This window comes from Loxodonta africana, chromosome 18 (assembly GCF_030014295.1).
Source record: "Loxodonta africana isolate mLoxAfr1 chromosome 18, mLoxAfr1.hap2, whole genome shotgun sequence".
NCBI classification, from domain to species: Eukaryota; Metazoa; Chordata; class Mammalia; order Proboscidea; family Elephantidae; genus Loxodonta; species Loxodonta africana.
The window spans coordinates 6403830-6422367 of NC_087359.1; the positions used below are offsets into that span (position 1 = coordinate 6403830).

The 18538-nt window shown below is 39.9% G+C and overlaps 1 protein-coding gene and 1 non-coding gene across 2 annotated transcripts; both read right to left on the reverse strand.

The window, feature by feature from the left end:
- Positions 1-1858: 1858 nt before the first annotated feature.
- Positions 1859-3301, reverse strand: RPS20 (ribosomal protein S20). Its single transcript, XM_010599530.3, has 4 exons — positions 3169-3301; positions 2792-2891; positions 2407-2480; positions 1859-2078 (listed from the first exon to the last, which is right to left on the reverse strand). The coding sequence occupies exons 1-4, from the start codon at positions 3169-3171 to the stop codon at positions 1896-1898; spliced, it is 360 nt and encodes a 119-aa protein (XP_010597832.1). The 5' UTR covers positions 3172-3301; the 3' UTR covers positions 1859-1895.
- LOC111747651 (small nucleolar RNA U54) lies at positions 2551-2615 on the reverse strand. Its single transcript, XR_002783630.1, has one exon. It is a non-coding gene; the product is annotated as a small nucleolar RNA U54 (small nucleolar RNA).
- Positions 3302-18538: the final 15237 nt, after the last annotated feature.

The window sequence follows — 18538 nt, forward strand, 5'->3', positions numbered from 1 at the left end:
GCTGCTCCTTGGAAACCCTATTGGGCAGTTCTACTCTGTCCCATAGGGTCACTAAGAGTCGGAAATCACGTTGATGGCAACACATTTATGGTTTGTAACAAAGTATACTGTTTAAAATTGGGCTAGGCATAGGTCTGTAGGGTCTTCACATGGCCCTTGATTAAAAATGAAAACTCCTTCACAAGCAATTCCCATTTAACAAAGACCAGCTTCTCCCCTAACAGGGTTACTGCTGGCCTCAGGGACTTAACTAGATCCATATTGTGTAAATCTTCCTGAGTTTATTTATACTCCAAACTAAATCAGCCAGTATTTATTTAACAGTTACAAGTAAATCTTTAAATTTATTTCCATTCTATTTCTGTTGACCTTTTTCATTTTAAGATTGTCAAAATAATCAGTTACAATTAAATCTTTCAATATAATCTTTACTGCTTCCCTGAGCTAACTAGTTTAAAAAGTTCCTAAACCACCTGTTTTGAATTACAAAGGGTTAACCTGAAATTTCAGTATGTAGTTCTAGTCTGCATTTAAAAAATACCTGAATTGCTTGTTTTGGGTTCAGCCAACTTGGCATAGTTAAATCCAGATTCAGTTCCATTCAAGAAACCTGGTAAAAGCTAAAAAAGAATCAAAAGATCTTGGTATTACGCAGGAGGGACAAGGGTTCTGGTGCTTGGCCAACTATGTGGCAGATGATAGGCCACGGGCCAAGATGGAGAACAGACCAAGGCTTTATTGGAAAACGAATCTCGTTTCAGACAAATCAACCGTGTCTCCTTGTGTGAGATGCAGATGCCCAGTATGAAGCTGGATGTATGGAGAAATGTGAGCCGAAGGTCAAATTGAATATAGATGCTAACTGAAGTCATGGGAGCGAACAAGACAACTAAGTGAAGGTCTAGTCCAAAACAGTCTGAAGGCATGAATTACCCATGACTGTAAATTGAATTTAACAAAAACCAAACCATTTGCTGTCAATTCCAACTCAGGAGATCCCATGTTACAGAGTAGAACCAAGCCCCAAAGGGTTTTCCTGCCTTTATGGAAACATCACCAGGCCTTTCTCCTACAGTGCTGCTGGGTTCTAACTTTTTGGTTAGCAGTTGAACGCAAACTGTGTCACCCACGGACCCTGTAGTCCTATTTAATAGAGTAGTAAATGGAGAAATTTTAAATGGAGGAGGACTGATTCTCAGAAATACGCATTTCTGGGAATTTTCTCTATGGAAAATTAGTCACACTGATGTTTTAGCAAGGATGGCCATCACAAATTTTAATAGCAAAAACTGGGAAACCAGATGGATCTTCAACTCTGATGAGTCTGTTTAAAATCTCAGTTATGCCATTAACAAGCTCTAGACCTTTTGGCAAGTTAAACTTGAATGTGCACAATGGAAACAGTACCCACAGCACATAGCCTAGCAGTTAAACAAGAAACATTGTCCTGTACTATGCCAATAAACATCTGACCAAGTTGTGGCCTATGTTTTGTAGTCATAAAGTTAATATAGCTTCATAGTGACACAAAAAGTGATCCACGTATATATATTAAGTGAAAAATTACAAAAGACTCCAGTTTCCAAAACATTATCAATGTTACCAAGTTTAGTCTTCAGCCTAATATACTTAAAAGAGGAAAAATGTATTAATTGGCAGTTAAGACTACAACACAGCTATGGCTTCCTTCGTTAGTACTTGCTCCTAAATTCAATCATGGCCCCACCTTAGTATCACCCCAGCAATCTTTTACAAGGCTTGTAGCACCATCATTATATCAGAATTTTTGAAGTAGGACTCAGACATCAACCACACCTGTTCCTAAATCTTCTGGTATTCTGAATAAAGGTCAACAAAATTTACCAACTGATAATACATTTATTAAAATAGTTGATTTAAGCATCTGCAATGGTGACTTCGACCTCTACCCCGGGCTCAATACTGATGGAAGTGATCTGCTTGACGATCTCGGAAGGACTGTGCAAGTCGATGAGTCGCTTGTGGATTCTCATCTGGAAACGATCCCAGGTCTTAGATCCTTCACCACAAGGAGTTTTCCTCGTAGTGATTCTCAGAGTCTGCAACAAAAGACAAACCCAAGCATTTACAGTTTTATGCTCATACCTAGAGTATCTACAAAACTGTTTGAAATCCTTAAGTATTTCATCATTCCTCTTTCCATTAAGAGGTTTTTGGATACCACCAATTTATAACAGCCATTTCCCTATTTCACCCCCTCCACCAGCTTGACTGTTAACCACCATACTACACCAAGAAAACAGCAGCTAAGCCACCTGTAAACACTAAGTATGTTATAACCAAATTCTGCACTTGAAATGAAGGGATAAAAATTTGGATTCATACAACCAGAAGCACCCCTTGCTCTGCCCCTACGGTTTATTTTACCTTGGTAGGCATCCTAACAGGTCCCTTCACTTTGAGGTTCTTCTCCTTTGCGCCTCTAATCAAGTCAGCACACACTACAGGAAAAAAAATTTAGCTTTCAGTTCATTCAGGACAACTGAAATAGGCTTTCACAAAGTCAACTGGTGCTGGCTCAGAATAGCGTATAAGACTATCACCATAATTCAACACCTAGATTTTCCTCACTGCCAGCTCCACCCTTAACAGAGCTATAACGTAAAAGAGAGACTGAGGACTCTCCAGGAAGTGACTTGTGCCTTCAAGTTTCTTTTAACTCAGTTTAATAAAATAAAAATAAAAGTTTTTTTTTAAATAAAATAACGAGTCAGATTCACTACTCCAATGTCCAACAAAGTACTGTACTGACCCTTCTCCAGGGATTTTACGTTGCGGCTGGTTAGAGTAATTCTAATCCGGTGAATGGCCACCTCTGGTTCCACGGGTGTCTTTCCGGTGTCCTTAAAAGCCTGCCAATTGCACAGGTGAGAAAACATCAAAGCTAATAAACTACCAATTATGGAGAGAAGTTCATCAACCTCCTCAGGTCCTTCCACCAATGCAAAAAATCCTCTATCGCGCTTTTTTCTTACATCGTGCTAGTACATTTAATCATTAAGACACCCTGTGCTGTATAAATGACCTCCGTTTTCCCAGCCCCCGCCCAGGGCAGCGCCCCCAGAACCGAACAATCCCGGGGCTGAGTCCGGCGTTAGGGCAACAGCGCGGCACCGTCCCCGTCCTCACCATGGCTGCGCCGCGACTTCCTGACCGACTTGTCCCTCGGCGAGAGCGAACAGCGGTGAGCCAGGAGCTGGAGCTGCTGGGCGAAGAACACCTGGAACACCCACCACGTCTTCCTCAAAGAGGACGAGCCGAGGCGTGCGCGGAGCTTATATAGCCTCGTTCACGTCTGCATCCGGGTCCCGTACGACGCTCCAGCGCTGCCCCGGAAGAGGAACTGCTCTGCCTCCCTGGAGGCGACCGCGCAGGCCGGGGCTGGAGGGCCCCCCCAACCGCCCGGAAAGGCGTCGCGCGGGCGCCCCTGCGGCCCGCGGAGTCGGGGTTGTGCTTCGCCGCGTGCGCGCAGCCGTGTGTTTTCTCTGCCCGACTGGGCGAGGTGATAGGCGACACGGAGCCTGGCCCCCAAAGGGAAAAATTCCTCTGCCTGTGCGTTTGCCCCCCAGAGCCCTTAGAATTCAAAGACCGTGTGGCTTTTGCCTCCATACAATCACTGGTTTTCTGAGCAAGTGGGAACTTTTCTAAGTGTAACGCACACCCATGGGTGTTAGGGAGAATGTTTGTGAAAATCTGGGAATGCTACTTTAAAATTCGTAGACAGTTGTTTTCATAGCCTTAAATAGCCCGCCGTGATATCTCAGCTTCGGGCTGACTTCAGTGTTTTACACCAGTTGCTGTCCGCGGACTCTGGACTCATGGCGACCCCGTCTGTGTCAGGGTAGAATCCGCTCCATACGTTTTCAATGGCTGATTACTTGATAGTGGATCACCTGGTCTTGCTTCCAAAGTACCCCAGGTACTCCCAAGACAGTATTATACAGATTTAATGAAAAGCATCACTAATTTTAAAGTTTGTCTGAGTTTTAAACGTTTTGTTATATTTTCTCTTGAAAGTTAGCAGCTCCTGTATAAAAAAAAAAAAATTTTTTTTTTTTTTTTTTTTTTTGTATCACCTAAGGGAACCCGGGTAGCGTGGTGGTTAAGAGCTACAGCGCTAACCAAAAAAAGGTTGGCGGTTGGAATCTACCAAGTGCTTCTTGGAAACTCCATGGGCCGGTTCTATTCTGTTAATTGGAGAAAATGTAGAATAAACAATGAGAAAAAAGAAGAAAATAATTCCACCATTTGGAGATAACCATTGCTTACAATTTCAGTTATGCATATATCTCTTTAAAAAATGCGATCCTGCTCTGCACTGTTTGGTAACCTGCTTTATTCACAGAATATTTTGTCACAATGAATGTACTTCTGCAATCTCCCTTTTAATGACTGCATAATCGTGAATTGCATGGATGGTCTGTTCATCAGTTATTGAGCCAGTCCTCTATTTTCAGACATTCAGATTTGTTTTCCTATTTTTCACTCTTTAAAAAAAAAAAAAATTACCATGAGGTACATGCTTGTAGATTAGGGTTTCTCAGCCTTGGCACTACTGACATTGTGATCTGGATATTTCTTCCTTGTGAGGGCTGCCCTGTGCATTGCAGGATATTGAACAACATTTCTGTTCTCTACCAACTAAATGCCAGTAGCAGCACTTCCACTCCTCAGCTGTGACAGCCAAAAAACGTCTCCAGACATTGCCATATGTCCCTTGTGAGGCAAAATCACCCCTGATTGAGAACCAGTGTAAATGAAATTTTTAGGACATCCTTAATGCCTTAGATGAGTTCCTAGATATGCCCGTTCTTTGATGGCCTAATCAGGAATAAGCATATTTTAAATACTTCAGTATGTCCAGTTAAGTTGCCCTCTGGGAAGGTCATATCCAAATAGATACCTCCTCCAGCCATGTAAGGCAGATTTAGTGTAAACAAAGTAAAGAACTCTTTTCATTTTAAAGTTTAAAAATATTCTTAAGACCATTACAAAATTTGTGTTTTTGTTATCTCTACTCATCTCCAGATTCTACTAATTTCTGTAGTTCTTTTAAACTTACCCTTGTAAGGATTTTTATTCCAGGTATCTGTTGGCTTTGCGGACAGCCATCTACTGGTCTTCTGCTGCAATGACAGTGTCATCCTTCTAATTCCAAAAGGCAATTTACCGTGGTTAAAAGCTACTTAGGAGCCCTAGTGACACCGTGGTTAAGCAGTAGCAGCTGAGACACCTGTGAAGACTGCATTATTGCCACTGAGGCACCCTAGGTGTTTCAAGTGGATCAGTGCCCTTTTTTGGCAAAGAAAAAATAATTGCTGTTGTAGTGGAAAAAAAAAAAGAGGAGCCTTGGTGTTGCAGTGGTTAAAGTGCTTGGCTGCTAACCAGAAGGTTGGAAGTTTGAAACCACCAGCTGCTCTGCAGGAGAAAGATGTGGCAGTCTGCTTCGGTAAAGAGCACAGCCTTTGAAACCCCATGGGCAGTTCTGCTGTGTCCTATAGGGTCGCTAGGAGAGAGAATCAACTGGACGGCAATGGATTCAGTTTTTTGGGTTTGGAATAACTACTTAATTCATGGTACAAATATATATACTTATGAATGGCATAATAAAGGTAAATTGTCGAATGTAGATGAGTATGTTTACTTTTTTTGTGTTTTTTTAATCTAAATGAAAATTTTTTGTTAAACCTCTTCACTCTGAAATTTAAGAATGAATTTGGAAAGAGCTACAGACTTTCTCTTCTGATTATCCATGTTGGTAAGGGAGTGGAATATGGAGGCACTTACTTGAAGTTTCTTAGGGTTATGTGTAAGCACTTAGAACAGTACTTGGCATATAAGAGTAGCCAGCACTGTTTGAAGGCTTCTACATTTATCAATTCATTTGATCCTCACATCAACTCTAGGCAATAAGTACTGTTATTCATATTTTATATGTGAGGAAGCTGAGGCACTGAGGGGGTAGGTAACTTGCCCAAGATCACAGGAAAAGCCAGTATTTGAACCCACACAGTCTAACTCTAGAGTAGGTCCTCCTGGTCACTGTGCTAGATTCTCTCTCAGTATATGTTAGCTTTTCTCTTTATCATTAGTTGTAATACTATATCCAGGCTGATGTAGAATCCTATTATTTTAAATACCATGACATAGAAGGGCTTTATATATTTCATTTTAGTTGAGATTACAAATACTGTTGAGCTACTGTTATGCATCCGAGGGAGCCCTGGTGGTGCAGTGGTTAAGAGCTACAGCTGCTAACCCTATGGGGCAGTTCTACTCGGTCCTATCGGACTCAACGGGAATGGGTTTTTTGGTTTTATTATGTGTCCCGAGTCCCGGGGTGGTGCAAATGATTAATATGGTTGGCTGCTATCCAAAAGATCGGAGGTTGGAGTCCACTCAGAGGCCCCACAGGAGAAAGGCCTGGTGATCTACTTCTGAAAAGCCATAGCCATTGAAAAGCCTGTGGAGCACAGTTCTATTCTGACACACATGAGGTCACCATGAGCTGGAGTCAACTGGTATTAGGTATCTGTTATAAGTTATGATCCCTATTTTTTTAACTCTTTTTTTGGTTTGAAGTTCCAGTGGTGTCACTAGGGTTGGTGTCACCCAGTGCAGTAACTCATGGTGTCACCCCCCATGCTAATTACCACAATATTGTAGTTAAAACACCAGAAAATTTGACAAAATCAGCGACTATAAAAACACCAGTGGCAACAAAAACAAGAGCACACGCTTGCAGCACCTGCAGACGAAACGACATGATTCCAAGCGTCACTGTAATTGGGTAATAACGACAGCTCTGACCAGCGCGTTAACCCAACTCCCTGCCATGGAATCAATTCCGAGCACGTCAGAAGGCTCAGCAAGTAAACCAGCATAGAGTTTTAGCCTTGTAGGTATATTGATACATGTAAGCTGGGCTTACAAAAAAATTTTGTTGTTGTTGCTATGGGTATAGGGATATTTTTATAAAAAGTAATAGATTTCTGCTGAAACACTGCACAAAATTTTACAGACAGTAATTTTGGTGTCACCGTCTCTGACAGTGTCACCTGCTGAAGTCCGCACCCCCACCCTCACACCCCCTTACTGATGCCACTGCAAAGTTCCATATGTACCCAAGCCTGGTTAACTGTTTGCTCATTAAAAAGTATTTGACTAAATTGAGCAATGGAACAGAAATGGGGGCACAGTATAGTCTTTTTACTGAGAATGATTCATACAGAACATGCTTTAGATTGGAAATTTTCAATCATATTTTGTAATATGGGCTCACAGAATTCTCTGTGCGGTGGGGAGCATAATGTCCTGTTCCCTATGCCTCACTATTGGCCCTCCCGCCTTCCTCTCTTGTTCCTCAACTGGCAGACCCTGAGATTCTAAAGATTATTGAGATACAGTCTGAACAATGGCTGGTCTGCTTCCATCATGCAGCACTATTCCCTAGCCTTAGCAGATAAAGAACCTGCAGAGCATCTCCATTGCCACACTTTTGAGATCCTGATACCACTCAGGGTAAAAAGTAGCTGGGAATATATTTATTAATCAGCCACTTTTTCCTGAGCTTGTGTTTTTCATACTGTGTAGAACGAGTACAACTCTGGGGAAAATGTTTCTGTTTGCCTGCCTGTACAAGAAGAATTGAATTCTATGGCTCTAACTTACACACTAATTCTCTTGGGTTGCTCCTTTGTGGTGCTCAGACTCTCAGATGGTCCCCAGTAATCCAGCCTCCTGTTAGTCATGTCCTTCTGTAATCTCCTCCTCTTGAATGTGGGGACCTGTGACTTGCTTCTAAACACTGGAATTCAGCAACAGTGACACTTCCACGAGTCACTAAAATAGGATTCTGACTTCTGTCTTCCTAGCAGACCCTCCTCCTTGCAAGCTTCGATAATGCAGGCTATCATGTTGGTATAAACGTGTATATTTATGAATGAAGTAACATGGAGCTGCTGTATGGAGGGACCTGTGTGGCAAGGAAGTGAGAACAGCCTGTGGTAGACAGGAACAATGGCCTCAGTCTCACATAAAAAAGGAACTGAACTTCAATCCATGGCCACATAACCTCAGAAGTGGATCTTCACCCAGTTGAGTCTTTAGATGAGACCTCAGCGCTGGCTGACACCTTGACTATAGGCTTGTGAGACACCCTGAATCAGAGGACTCAGCTAAGCCATGCCTGGACTCCTGATCCACAGAAACTGGAAGATAATAAATGTGTATTACTGTAAGCTGCTAAGTTTGTGGTAATTTGTTACTCAGCATTTGATAACTTTGTCTTGTGTATGCATACATTTTTGTTTTGATGAAATCATCAACTAAGAATCTCAAAAGGGCAGCCTGAGGCACTAGATGGTTAAGAAGGCTTCAGGGCTTGCTTTATGACCTAATATGTGATCTATTCTAGAGAATGTTCCATGTGCACTAGAAAAGAAAGTATACTTGGCTGCTGTTGTGCGGAGTGTTCTGTATATGTCTATGAGGTCAAGTTGGTTTATTGTGGCATTTAGATCTTCTGTGCCTTTATTGAGCCTGTTTCTGGGTCCTGTCCTTCACCGAAAGTGGTATGTTGAAGTCTCCTACTATTATTGTGGAGCTGTCTATCTCACTTTTCAATGCTGATAGAGTTTGTTTTCTGTATCTTGCAGCCCTGTCATTGGGCACATAAATATTTAATATGGTTGTATCTTCTTGGTGTATTGTCCGCTTAAATCATTATATAGTGTCCTTCCTTATCCTTTATGATGGATTTAACTTTAAAGTCTCTCTTGTCACAAATTAATATTGCCACTCCTGCTCTTTTTTGATTGTTGTTTGCTTGATATATTTTTTTCCATCCTTTGAGTTTTGGTTTGTTTGTGTCTCTCTTTTTTTTTTTTCTAAGTCTAAAGTGTGTCTCTTGTAGGCAACATATAGATGGATCGTGTTTTTTAATCCATTCTGCTACTCTCTGTCTCTTTATTGGTACATTTAGTCCATTTACATTCAGCCTAATTATGAATAGGTATGAATTTAGTATTGTCATTTTGATGTCTTTTTTTGGTGTGTTGTTGACAGTTTCTTTTTCCCACTTAACTTTATGTGCTGAGTAGATTATCTTTCTATATTGTCCTTCCCTCATATTTGCTGTAGATTTTGTTTCTGCTGAGTCTTCCATTTTTTCTTGTATTTTAATTTAATGTGTAGAATAGTTCGTCTCCTTTGTGGTTACCTTACTATTTACCCCTATTTTTCTAAATTTAAGCCTAACTTTTTTTTCTTTGTATTGCCTTGTCTTCCTCTCCACATGGAAGATCTACGACTACATTTCTTCGTCCCTCTTTATTGTTTTAGTGTTGTCTTCTTTTACATAATAACTTCGCTGTTACCCTGTTTTGAGTGTTTTTTTAATCTTGATTTATTTTTTTAATTTCCCTGTCTGGGTTGACTTCTGATTGCTCTGCCTGGTGTTCTAGTCTTGGGTCGATACCTGATATTATTGGTTTTCTAACCAAAGAACTCCCTTTAGTATTTCTTATAGTTTAGGTTTGGTTTTTACAAATTCCCTAAACTTCTGTTTATTGGGAAAAGTCCTAATTTCACCTTCATATTTGAGAGGCAGTTTTGCTGGATATATGATTCTTGGCTAGCAATTTTTTTCCTTCAATTTTTTATATAAGTCATTCCATTGCCTTCTTGCCTGCATGATTTCTGCTGAGTAGTCAGAGTTTATTCTTATTGGCTCTCCTTTGAAGGTGACTTTTCGTTTATTCCTAGCTGCTCTTAAAATTCTCTCTTTATCTTTGGTTTTGGCAAGTTTGATTATAATATGTTTTGGTGACTTTCTTCTAACATCTACCTTATGTGGAGTTCGATGAGCATCTTGGATAGATATCTTCTCATCTTTCGTAATATCAGAGAAGTTTTCTGCCAACAAATCTTCAACAATTCTCTCTGTATTTTCTGTTATCCTTCCCTGTTCTGGTACTCCAATCGCTCGTAGGTTATTTCTCTTGACAGAGTCCCACATGATTCTTAAGGTTTCTTCATTTTTTTAAATTCTTTTTTCTGATTTTTCTTCAAATATATTGGTGGCAAGTGCTTTATCTTCAAGTTCAGAAATTCTGCCTTCCACTTGCTCAAATCTGCTTCTCTGACTTTCTATTGAGTAGTCTACTTCTGTAATTTTATTATTAATCTTCTGAATTTCTGATTGCTCTCTGTCTATGGATTTTTCCAGCCTATTAAATTTTTCCTTATTTTCCTGAGTAACTTTTTTAATTTCTTCAACTCCTTTATCTGTGTGTTCCTTGGCTTGTTCTGCGTTTTGCCTGATTTCCTTCCTGATGTCTTGAAGGATTCTGTATGTTAATCTTTTGTATTCTGCCTCTGGTAATTCCAGGAAGGCACCTTCATCTAGAATATCCCTTGATTCTTTGTTTTGAGAGCTTGTTGAGGTGATCATGGTCTGTTTCTTTACGTGACTTGATATCGACTGTTGTCTCCGAGCCATCTATAAGTTACTGTATTAGTTTATTTTCTGTTCGCTTACTGTGTCATAGCTTCTTGCTTTGTTTTGTTTTGATATGCCCACATGGTTTGCTTGAGTGAGCTAGCTTATTTTTGCCTTTGGAGCTCTGACGTCCTGTCACCAGATGGCTAGAGCTGTTATCAGGTATATCAATTTAAGAGTCCATTCACTTTTCTTGTATGAATTCAGCTCAGGTCCAGGTAGCTGATCATCAAGTGTGTGGTACAGACTCTGCCCTACAGTCTTAGAGGGGCAGGGGTGATTGGTGTAGGTACCAGTATCTGGTCGTAGCAGGGGTCATGCTCGGAACAAGGCAGGGGGCTGAGAATCGTCCCCCACATGTCTCTGGGGAAAGCACGTCCCTGTTCCCTAGAGTGTACAGGTGGGTGGGTTCTGCAGATGGACCATGGACACCCAATGTTTTTGGTTGTAAGGACCGGGAGGTACCAGTTATACTTGGACCTCTGTCATGGGTGGCTGGGTGACCTGAGTGGAGCCACCAGTCCTTAGGCCGTTGATGTGGGTAGGTGAGGACCCTGTTTAACAGGCAAAGCAATGTCAAACATCAAACACCCACCTCTCCGCCACACAGCTGAAATGGTTAAAGTCTGCCAACAAGGGCCTATTCTAAGCTTGCCTTTGATGTTCAGGGCTTCTAGCTTGTCATAAATATACTCAATTTTTCAGGTTTGTGTCGTAAAGAGGGCTCGCCGGAAGCATCTGTCTATTCCGCCATCTTGGCTCTGCCTCTGTGTATGTTTTTTAAGACACTCTTTTAATTTGCAGTTTTTCAATTACTAGTGAGGGCACAGTTTCCTGTTTTCATCTTTGTCTCCTAAATGCATGTTTCTTTATCATGAGTTGATTTCTCAAGACTTTTGTCCATTGTTAGATGATTTTTTCATTTTTATTTGAATGTGTTCTTTATATAATAAAATTATTAACTTATCTCATTTTGATCAAATATTTTTCTCAGCCCATTGTCTGTCTTTTTAGTTGTTTATACCTTAATATCTCAAAGTTTCAATTTTCACATAATTAAATCTGGCAATCTCCATTGTAGTTCCTTCTACTGCTTTTATATTAACTATTCAATTATATTTTCTTCTAGTTTTATATATGCCCTTTTTATCCATCTGGAAATGATTTTGGTATGTGGTATGTAAAGTATTTATTGAAAAGAATGTATATATGTAGTTTAGTAAAACTAATGATGGTAGGCTAAGAGCTCCTTGAAAACAAAAAACCAAAACCAAACCCAGTGCTATTGAGTTGATTCCGACTCATAGTGACCCTATAGGGCAGAGTAGAACTGCCCCATGGAGTTTCCAAGGAGTGCCTGGTGGATTCGAACTGCCAGCCCCTTGGTTAACAGCCGTAGCACTTAACCACTATGCCACCAGGGTTTCCTTGAAAACAAGAAGCATGTCTTATTCACTCTTTGGTTTCCTCAACCTTTCCCAGATAGAAGAATCGCTACACATAGCCTCTGTTTCCCCAGGCTACGGCAGCATAAGCTACAATCAGGAAACATAGGGCTTTTCTCCATCCCTCTGCTGCTCTGAAAAATAACTGCCTGTTTCTGATAGCGTCATGGCATCTCTGCAGGAATTGCTATCCCTGCTGTCACTTGAAACATAAAGAAAAGGCTACCTTCTCCAGGGGCTTCCCAGGTTTTAGCCAGCAGCACCCTCCAGTGCCTCTTTCATTGCAATTTCTTATATAGCCTTCTACCCTTCCGCTATTTTTCACGGAGGCACCGCAAAAGATGGTCTCCTTCGGCCCCTAGGGTAGCCTGGGCTACTGTAGCCTGACTTTTTCTTCATGGGGAATTTTTCCACCATTTGAACAGCTCCTCCTCAATTAAGAAGAAGCCATTATTTTCTGCAGAGTCCTTGGGCGGTACCAATGGTTAGTGTGCTCAGGGCTGCTAACCAGAAGGTTGGAGGTTCAACTCTACCCAGAGACACTTTAGAAGAAAGGCATGGTGATCTACTTGTGAAAAATCAGCCATTGAAAGCCATATGGAGCACAGTTCTACCCTGACACATGTGAGGTTGCCATGAGTCAGAGTCCACTGGACAGCAATTGGTTTAACTAGTTTATCATTTCCTGGTTGCCTTCTTTTTTTTTTTTTGATGAGGAGAAGTGGAGGGCCTGTGGATGGGAGCTATTATTAGCCCCAACTGCTCAGTGACTGCTTCCATGAAGACCCCGATCTGACCTTCCCACTGCCGGCACTGGTGCTGAAGTTATGAGTACCAACTACAGGTTTAACTCTGGGCCGGAGTCCTTACATAGTTCAAAACAAATTGTTAAATGGTATTTTTATTGCCTAAGGGGAAATTTCTAAAATGGGGGAACGGGGATGAATGCAAATAAATGAAATGTATAAGTATCCCTCAAGTCATGTGAGAAAATAAACAAACTGTTGAATGTAGCACCATCACTTTCTCACCTAACACCCTCATGGAAGAGCTAACGGATGCCAGAATGGCCAGAATGTGGACAGCAAGAAAGCCAGAATAGAGGAACCTGAACAATCCACTAACTGCACGCTCAAGCCTAAATTCAATTAACTCTATATACTGAAACAGAATTGTCCTAGTGATGCATTATTCTAGCTCAAATTACAATAGCAGTAAATAATGAAACAATTACGAAAAGATATACTCCACTAGATAATTCTTTATAGTATATGATCTACCCCTAATAGAATAACTATGACTCTTGTCACAACATTCATTTGAGAAAAAGAAGGGAATACAGGTTATATTTCTGTCTTTTTTTTTTCGAAGATTTAATCTTCAGATGGTTTTGCAGGAGCATCAAAATTTCTTTTAAGGATGTAAAGATGACCCAATGTTTGAGAAATGTCTGGTCAGATTGACTGTACTATGTGTTCTAATATGATTTACTATTTCTGAAAAGGGGGAAATCTACTTCAAGTTCTTAAGTCAGGGAAATTCTAGAGCTTGACTGCTCTGTAAGAGGACACACTTTTGGCATTGGTTGCCATTATTCCACCAGGTTTTTTTCTCCTTTCCCTTTAAATTTCTTCTGGCTGCTCTCTATTATTCCATAGACCTTTAGGCCTTTCCTCTTTGTAATTTGATGCCCTATTCAGCAGTGTTCAGGAAGCTGTCTTTATTTTAGTCCTTCTCAGCTGCTTCTGCTTTCCTTAGCTGAATGTGTGGTTTATTTCTTCTTTTAGGCTTTTCTCCTTTTGAGGGGGCCTGGTCAACAGCAACAGGTTTGGTTTGGGTTGGACTGTTTTAATATTCTTTACAAAGAAAGTATGTGTTTCACATAATGAGTTGATTCACATATATCAGGGTAATCAAGAAGAATATTTAATCTCTTTGGTGATGCTTGTTTCTTAAAATTCAGATTTCACAGAAAAAACAGGAAAATATGTCTCTACCACCCACCTTCTCCTGTGACACACCCACACATTCATTTTCTTTTTAATTTAGTTTTAATTTTCATCAGTTACACATGAACAGATTTTAAAGAGTCAGATATTACATTAGAATTGTTGTCCCTCCAAAAAGTAGGCTTCTAGGATGCCACTCCAACTCTTTGAGTCTCACAGTCTCTGATGATCAAGGTTGTGTGTCAGCTTGGTTGGCCATAATTCTCGTGGTTTGGCAGTTATGATGTAGTTTGGTGGTTATATAATGATGTAATCACCTCCATGATGAGATATGATAAAATGTAATCTCCTCCATGATGAGATCTGCTATGAGCAGCCAATCAGTTGAAAGGAAGTTTCCTTGGGGGTATGGCCTGAATCCAATATATATGGACTTTCTGACAAAGCTTGCTGGCTTTTGCTGTGCTCTGGACCCTGCATTCAGCTTGTCATCATCTGAACTCTTGTTCTTGGGACTTGATCTAGCAGCCTGCCATCTTACCCACCAATCTTGGACTAGTCAGCCTCTACAGCCCATGAACCAGCAGCCTGCCATCTGATCTGTTGATCTTGGGTTTCTCAGCCCCTGCAGCCACGTGAGTCACCAGAGAGCCTGATGCCTAACCCACAGACTTGGAACTTTCCAGCCTCTACAACCACATGAGCCATTTCTTTGATATAAATCTCTCTCCCCACCCCTCTCTCCTTCTCTCTCTCACTGGTTTTGCTTCTCTACAGAACCCAGCCTAAGACACTGCCCTAAGCAAACACTTTCAACTCCCTTTGCTGTTGGTTTTGGTATCTACTGTTGTACCTCTAAGTAGCATGTTTATCTAGATACTTCATGAACATTTAATTTTAGGCATGTCTCGACTTCCCTCTTTGGAAGATGTGTGTTTAGTTTTTTTCCATCCCTATCCTCAAAATACATACTCATGATTTCTCTCTACCTACCTTTCCAACACAGTTATAACTTTGATTAGATCAATATGCAATGTTGCATTGTTATGGTATGTAAGGCTATTCTGAACTGAGTCATTTGCTATGCCATACTTGCTATTCTTTCTTATCGAACTTTATTCTTGGAGATTCCCTTTGTATAGAGTTTTATTTATTTCCTGGATTCCATGTTTTCCTCTTTCTTGGCTTACACTCCTTTTTTTTTTTTTTTGGTGGAATACTTCCTCAAGTAACTCCTTGAGAACTTTGAGATCTTGCATGACTGAAAATGTCTTTAGTCAACCTGCACATTCAGTTGACAGTTTGGTTACGTATAGAATTCTAGGCTGGAAATGATTTTTCCTCAGAATTTTGGAAGCAGTGGTGGCCTCCATTGTTTTAGCTTCCTTATTTTTTTGTATGTGACCTCTTTTTCCTTTCTGGAGGCTTTTAGGCTTTATCACTGCCCCCACTGTTTTGAAATTTGATGGTGATATGTCTTAGTCTTTTTTTGTTTATTATCTGGGCAATCTACACTTCCTTTCAGTCTGGAAACTTTTGTTTTTAAAGTTGTTCTTTCATAATTCTCTCCTGTTTTCTGTTTTCTCCTCCTGAAACTTCTTTTATTTGCATGTTGGCCTTCCTCCAATTTTCTTGTCTCTTCTGTTTTCAATCTCTTGCTTTTCCTCTATGTTCTGAGGGATTTCCCCATCTTCATCTAAATTTTGCTATTGAATTTACATTTATATTATTATAGTTTTAATTTCAAAGAGCTCTTTATTATTGTCTACTTTTATAAGATAGAGCCCTATTTTTGTTTTGTATATCCAATAACTTCTTTTATATGTCTCTGAGGATATATGAATTTTTGAAAACATCTTTTCCTTTCACATTAAAGGCTTTCTTCAGACATAAATTAGGCTGTCTACTCATATTTCAGAGCAGGACACTAAAAGCTGATTAGATATTCTGCATATGTGCATGGAGCTTTAAGAACATAAACCCCACTATAGGTTATTCTGGCTGGGCCATTTTTACTAGGTAATCTCCAATGTCAGTATCTTTGGGTCTGTTCTCCAGGACTATTCATTTTCCTGCCTAAATGATATTACTTCAGTTGCCAGATTCCTTGAACTTGAACTGCTGTTGCTAAGACTTAAGGGCATTCCCTGGTACAATTCAGGTTACATATTAGTTTCTCCCACTGCTACCTCAGGATTCAGCTTTGTAGGGCATACTGAATTTGCCAGCTTCCAAAATTTTATTGCTATAATTCCCTTCCTAATTCTCTTGATCCTTGTGTGTTAATGTCTTAAAAAATACATTTGCTGTTACACGTTGAGAGTTTTAGGAGGGAGCAGAGATAAATGAATATGTTTTGCCTTTCATTATTCATTGGAACTTCCTACATTTTCGAAGACTCTTTGTCAGAAATTTTAAATTTTGCAAATGTATTTATTATGCCAGTAATAAAATCAATTCCCTTCAAATCTTAAAATTACATTTAGTATTGCATGACCTCTTCAGCTAGAGTGTAATCTCATAGTACTAAGGAGATATTGGTTGATTAAATGTATGCTTGCTGAATATGTGAATGCATGAATACGATTTATTTCTTGGTCAGATTTGCATGAAGGCAATGAATAAATACACACTACATCTATTCCCTTTTTCTTTTAGAATTAGGCATCACGTTATAATTAGACTTCTCAGACACTTTTTTGTGTCTCTCTTTAAAAAGTATCTCAATTACACTATTCTAATATTTCTGCTAAGGAATGCCTTTAATAGTAATGTTCTTGGTTGATTTTATGAAATAGATAAAATAAATTGCTTAAATATTTAAAATAATGAAACTAAGAGTAGGGTGTTCCCTGCCATCATCACCATCCTGCTGTGGAGTACAGTGATTAAGGACATGGGTTCTTGCCCTATCCCTAAGCTGTGCGACTTTATCCAAGTTACTTAGTGTTTTCATCATCTAGTGCTGCCATAACAGAAATGCTACAAGTGAATGGCTTTGACAAAGAAAAAAAAATTTTTTTTCTTTGTTAAAGAGAAAAGTATTTTCTCACAGTCTAGTAGGTAACAAGTCCAAATTCAGGGCATTGGCTCCAGGGGAAGGCTTTCTCTCTGTGTCAGCTCTGGAAGAAAGTTCTTGTCCTCAATCTTCCCCTGGTCAATGAGCTTCTCAGGCACAGGGACCCGTGTCCAAAGAACGTGCTCTGCTCCTGGTGCTGCTTTCTTCGTGGTATGAGGTCCCCAACTCTCTGCTTGCTTCTCTTTCCTTTTATCTCTCAAGAGCAGACCACACCCCAGGGAAATTCCCTTTACACTGGATCAGGGAGGTGACCTGAGTAAGGGTGGTGATACAATCCCACCCTAATCTTCTTAACATAAAGTTACAATCACAAAATGGAGGACAACTACACAATAGTAGGAATCATGGCCTAATCAAGTGGATACATATTTCTGGGGGGACACAATTCAGTCCACGACACTTAGCCTCTCTGTGTCTCAGTTTTCTCACATTTAAAAAGAATATAATGACAATAGTAAATATCTCTGATGGTAGTTTTAAAGATTTAATTTAATTATCTATGTAAAATGTAGTATCTGGCACATAATACTCAATAAATTTTAGCTATGCCGTTGTTGTTAGGTGCAATTAAGTCAGTTCTGACTCATAGTGACCCTGTCTACAATAGAATGAAACAATGCCTGGTCCTGTGCCATCCTCACAATCATGGCTATGTTTGAGCCTATTGTAGCCACTGTGACAATCCATCTTTTTAAGGGTCTTCTTTTTTTGGTGACCCTCTACTTAACCAATCATGATGTCCTTCTCTAGGGACTAGTGCCTCCAGATATCACGTCCAATTATGTGAGGCGAAGTCTCTCCATTCTCATTTCTAAGGAGGATTGTGGATGTACTTCCAAGACAGATTTTCACTTTTCTAGCAGTCTATGGTATATTCAGTATTCTCCACCAACGCCACAATTCAGATACATCAATTCTTCTTCAGTGTTCCTTATTCATTGTCCAGCTTTCACATGCATATGAAGAAATTGAAAATATCATGGCTTGGGTTAGGCATACCTTAGTCTTTAAAGTAACATCTTTGCTTTTTAACACTTTAAAGAGGTCTTTTACTGCAGATTTGTCCAATGCCATGTATCGTTTGATTTCTTTTTGTTGTTTTGTTTGATTTCTTTTTTTTTTTTAGTAAATAAAATAACTTTTTCTTTATTGTCCTTTAGATGAAGGTTTACAGAGCAAATTAGTTTCTCATTAAACAATTAATACACATACTGTTTTTGGAATTAGTTGCCATCCCCACAACATGTCAACACTCTCCCCTTCTTGACCCTGGGTTCCCCATTACCACCTTTCCTGTCCCCTCCTGCTTTCTAGTCCTTGCCCCTGGGCTGGTGTGCCCATTTAATCTCATTTTGTTTTATGGTCCTGTCTAATCTTTGGGTGAAGTGTGAGCCTCAGGATTGACTTCATTACTGAGCTAAAAGGATGTCCAGGGGCCATACTCTTCAGGTTTCTCCAATCTCTGTCAGAAAAAAATTTTTTTTGTGTGAGTTAGAATTTTCCTCTACATTTTTCTCCAGCTCAG

Bases quoted from the DNA above. Each gene is read 5' to 3' on its own strand.
- RPS20 (XM_010599530.3), bottom strand. The intron at 2,481-2,791 runs GTCAGTACAGTA...TTTTTCCTGTAG, and splicing joins CGTAAAATCCCTGGAGAAGG to TGTGTGCTGACTTGATTAGA. The intron at 2,079-2,406 runs GTAAAATAAACC...CTTTTGTTGCAG, and splicing joins CTGTTAGGATGCCTACCAAG to ACTCTGAGAATCACTACGAG.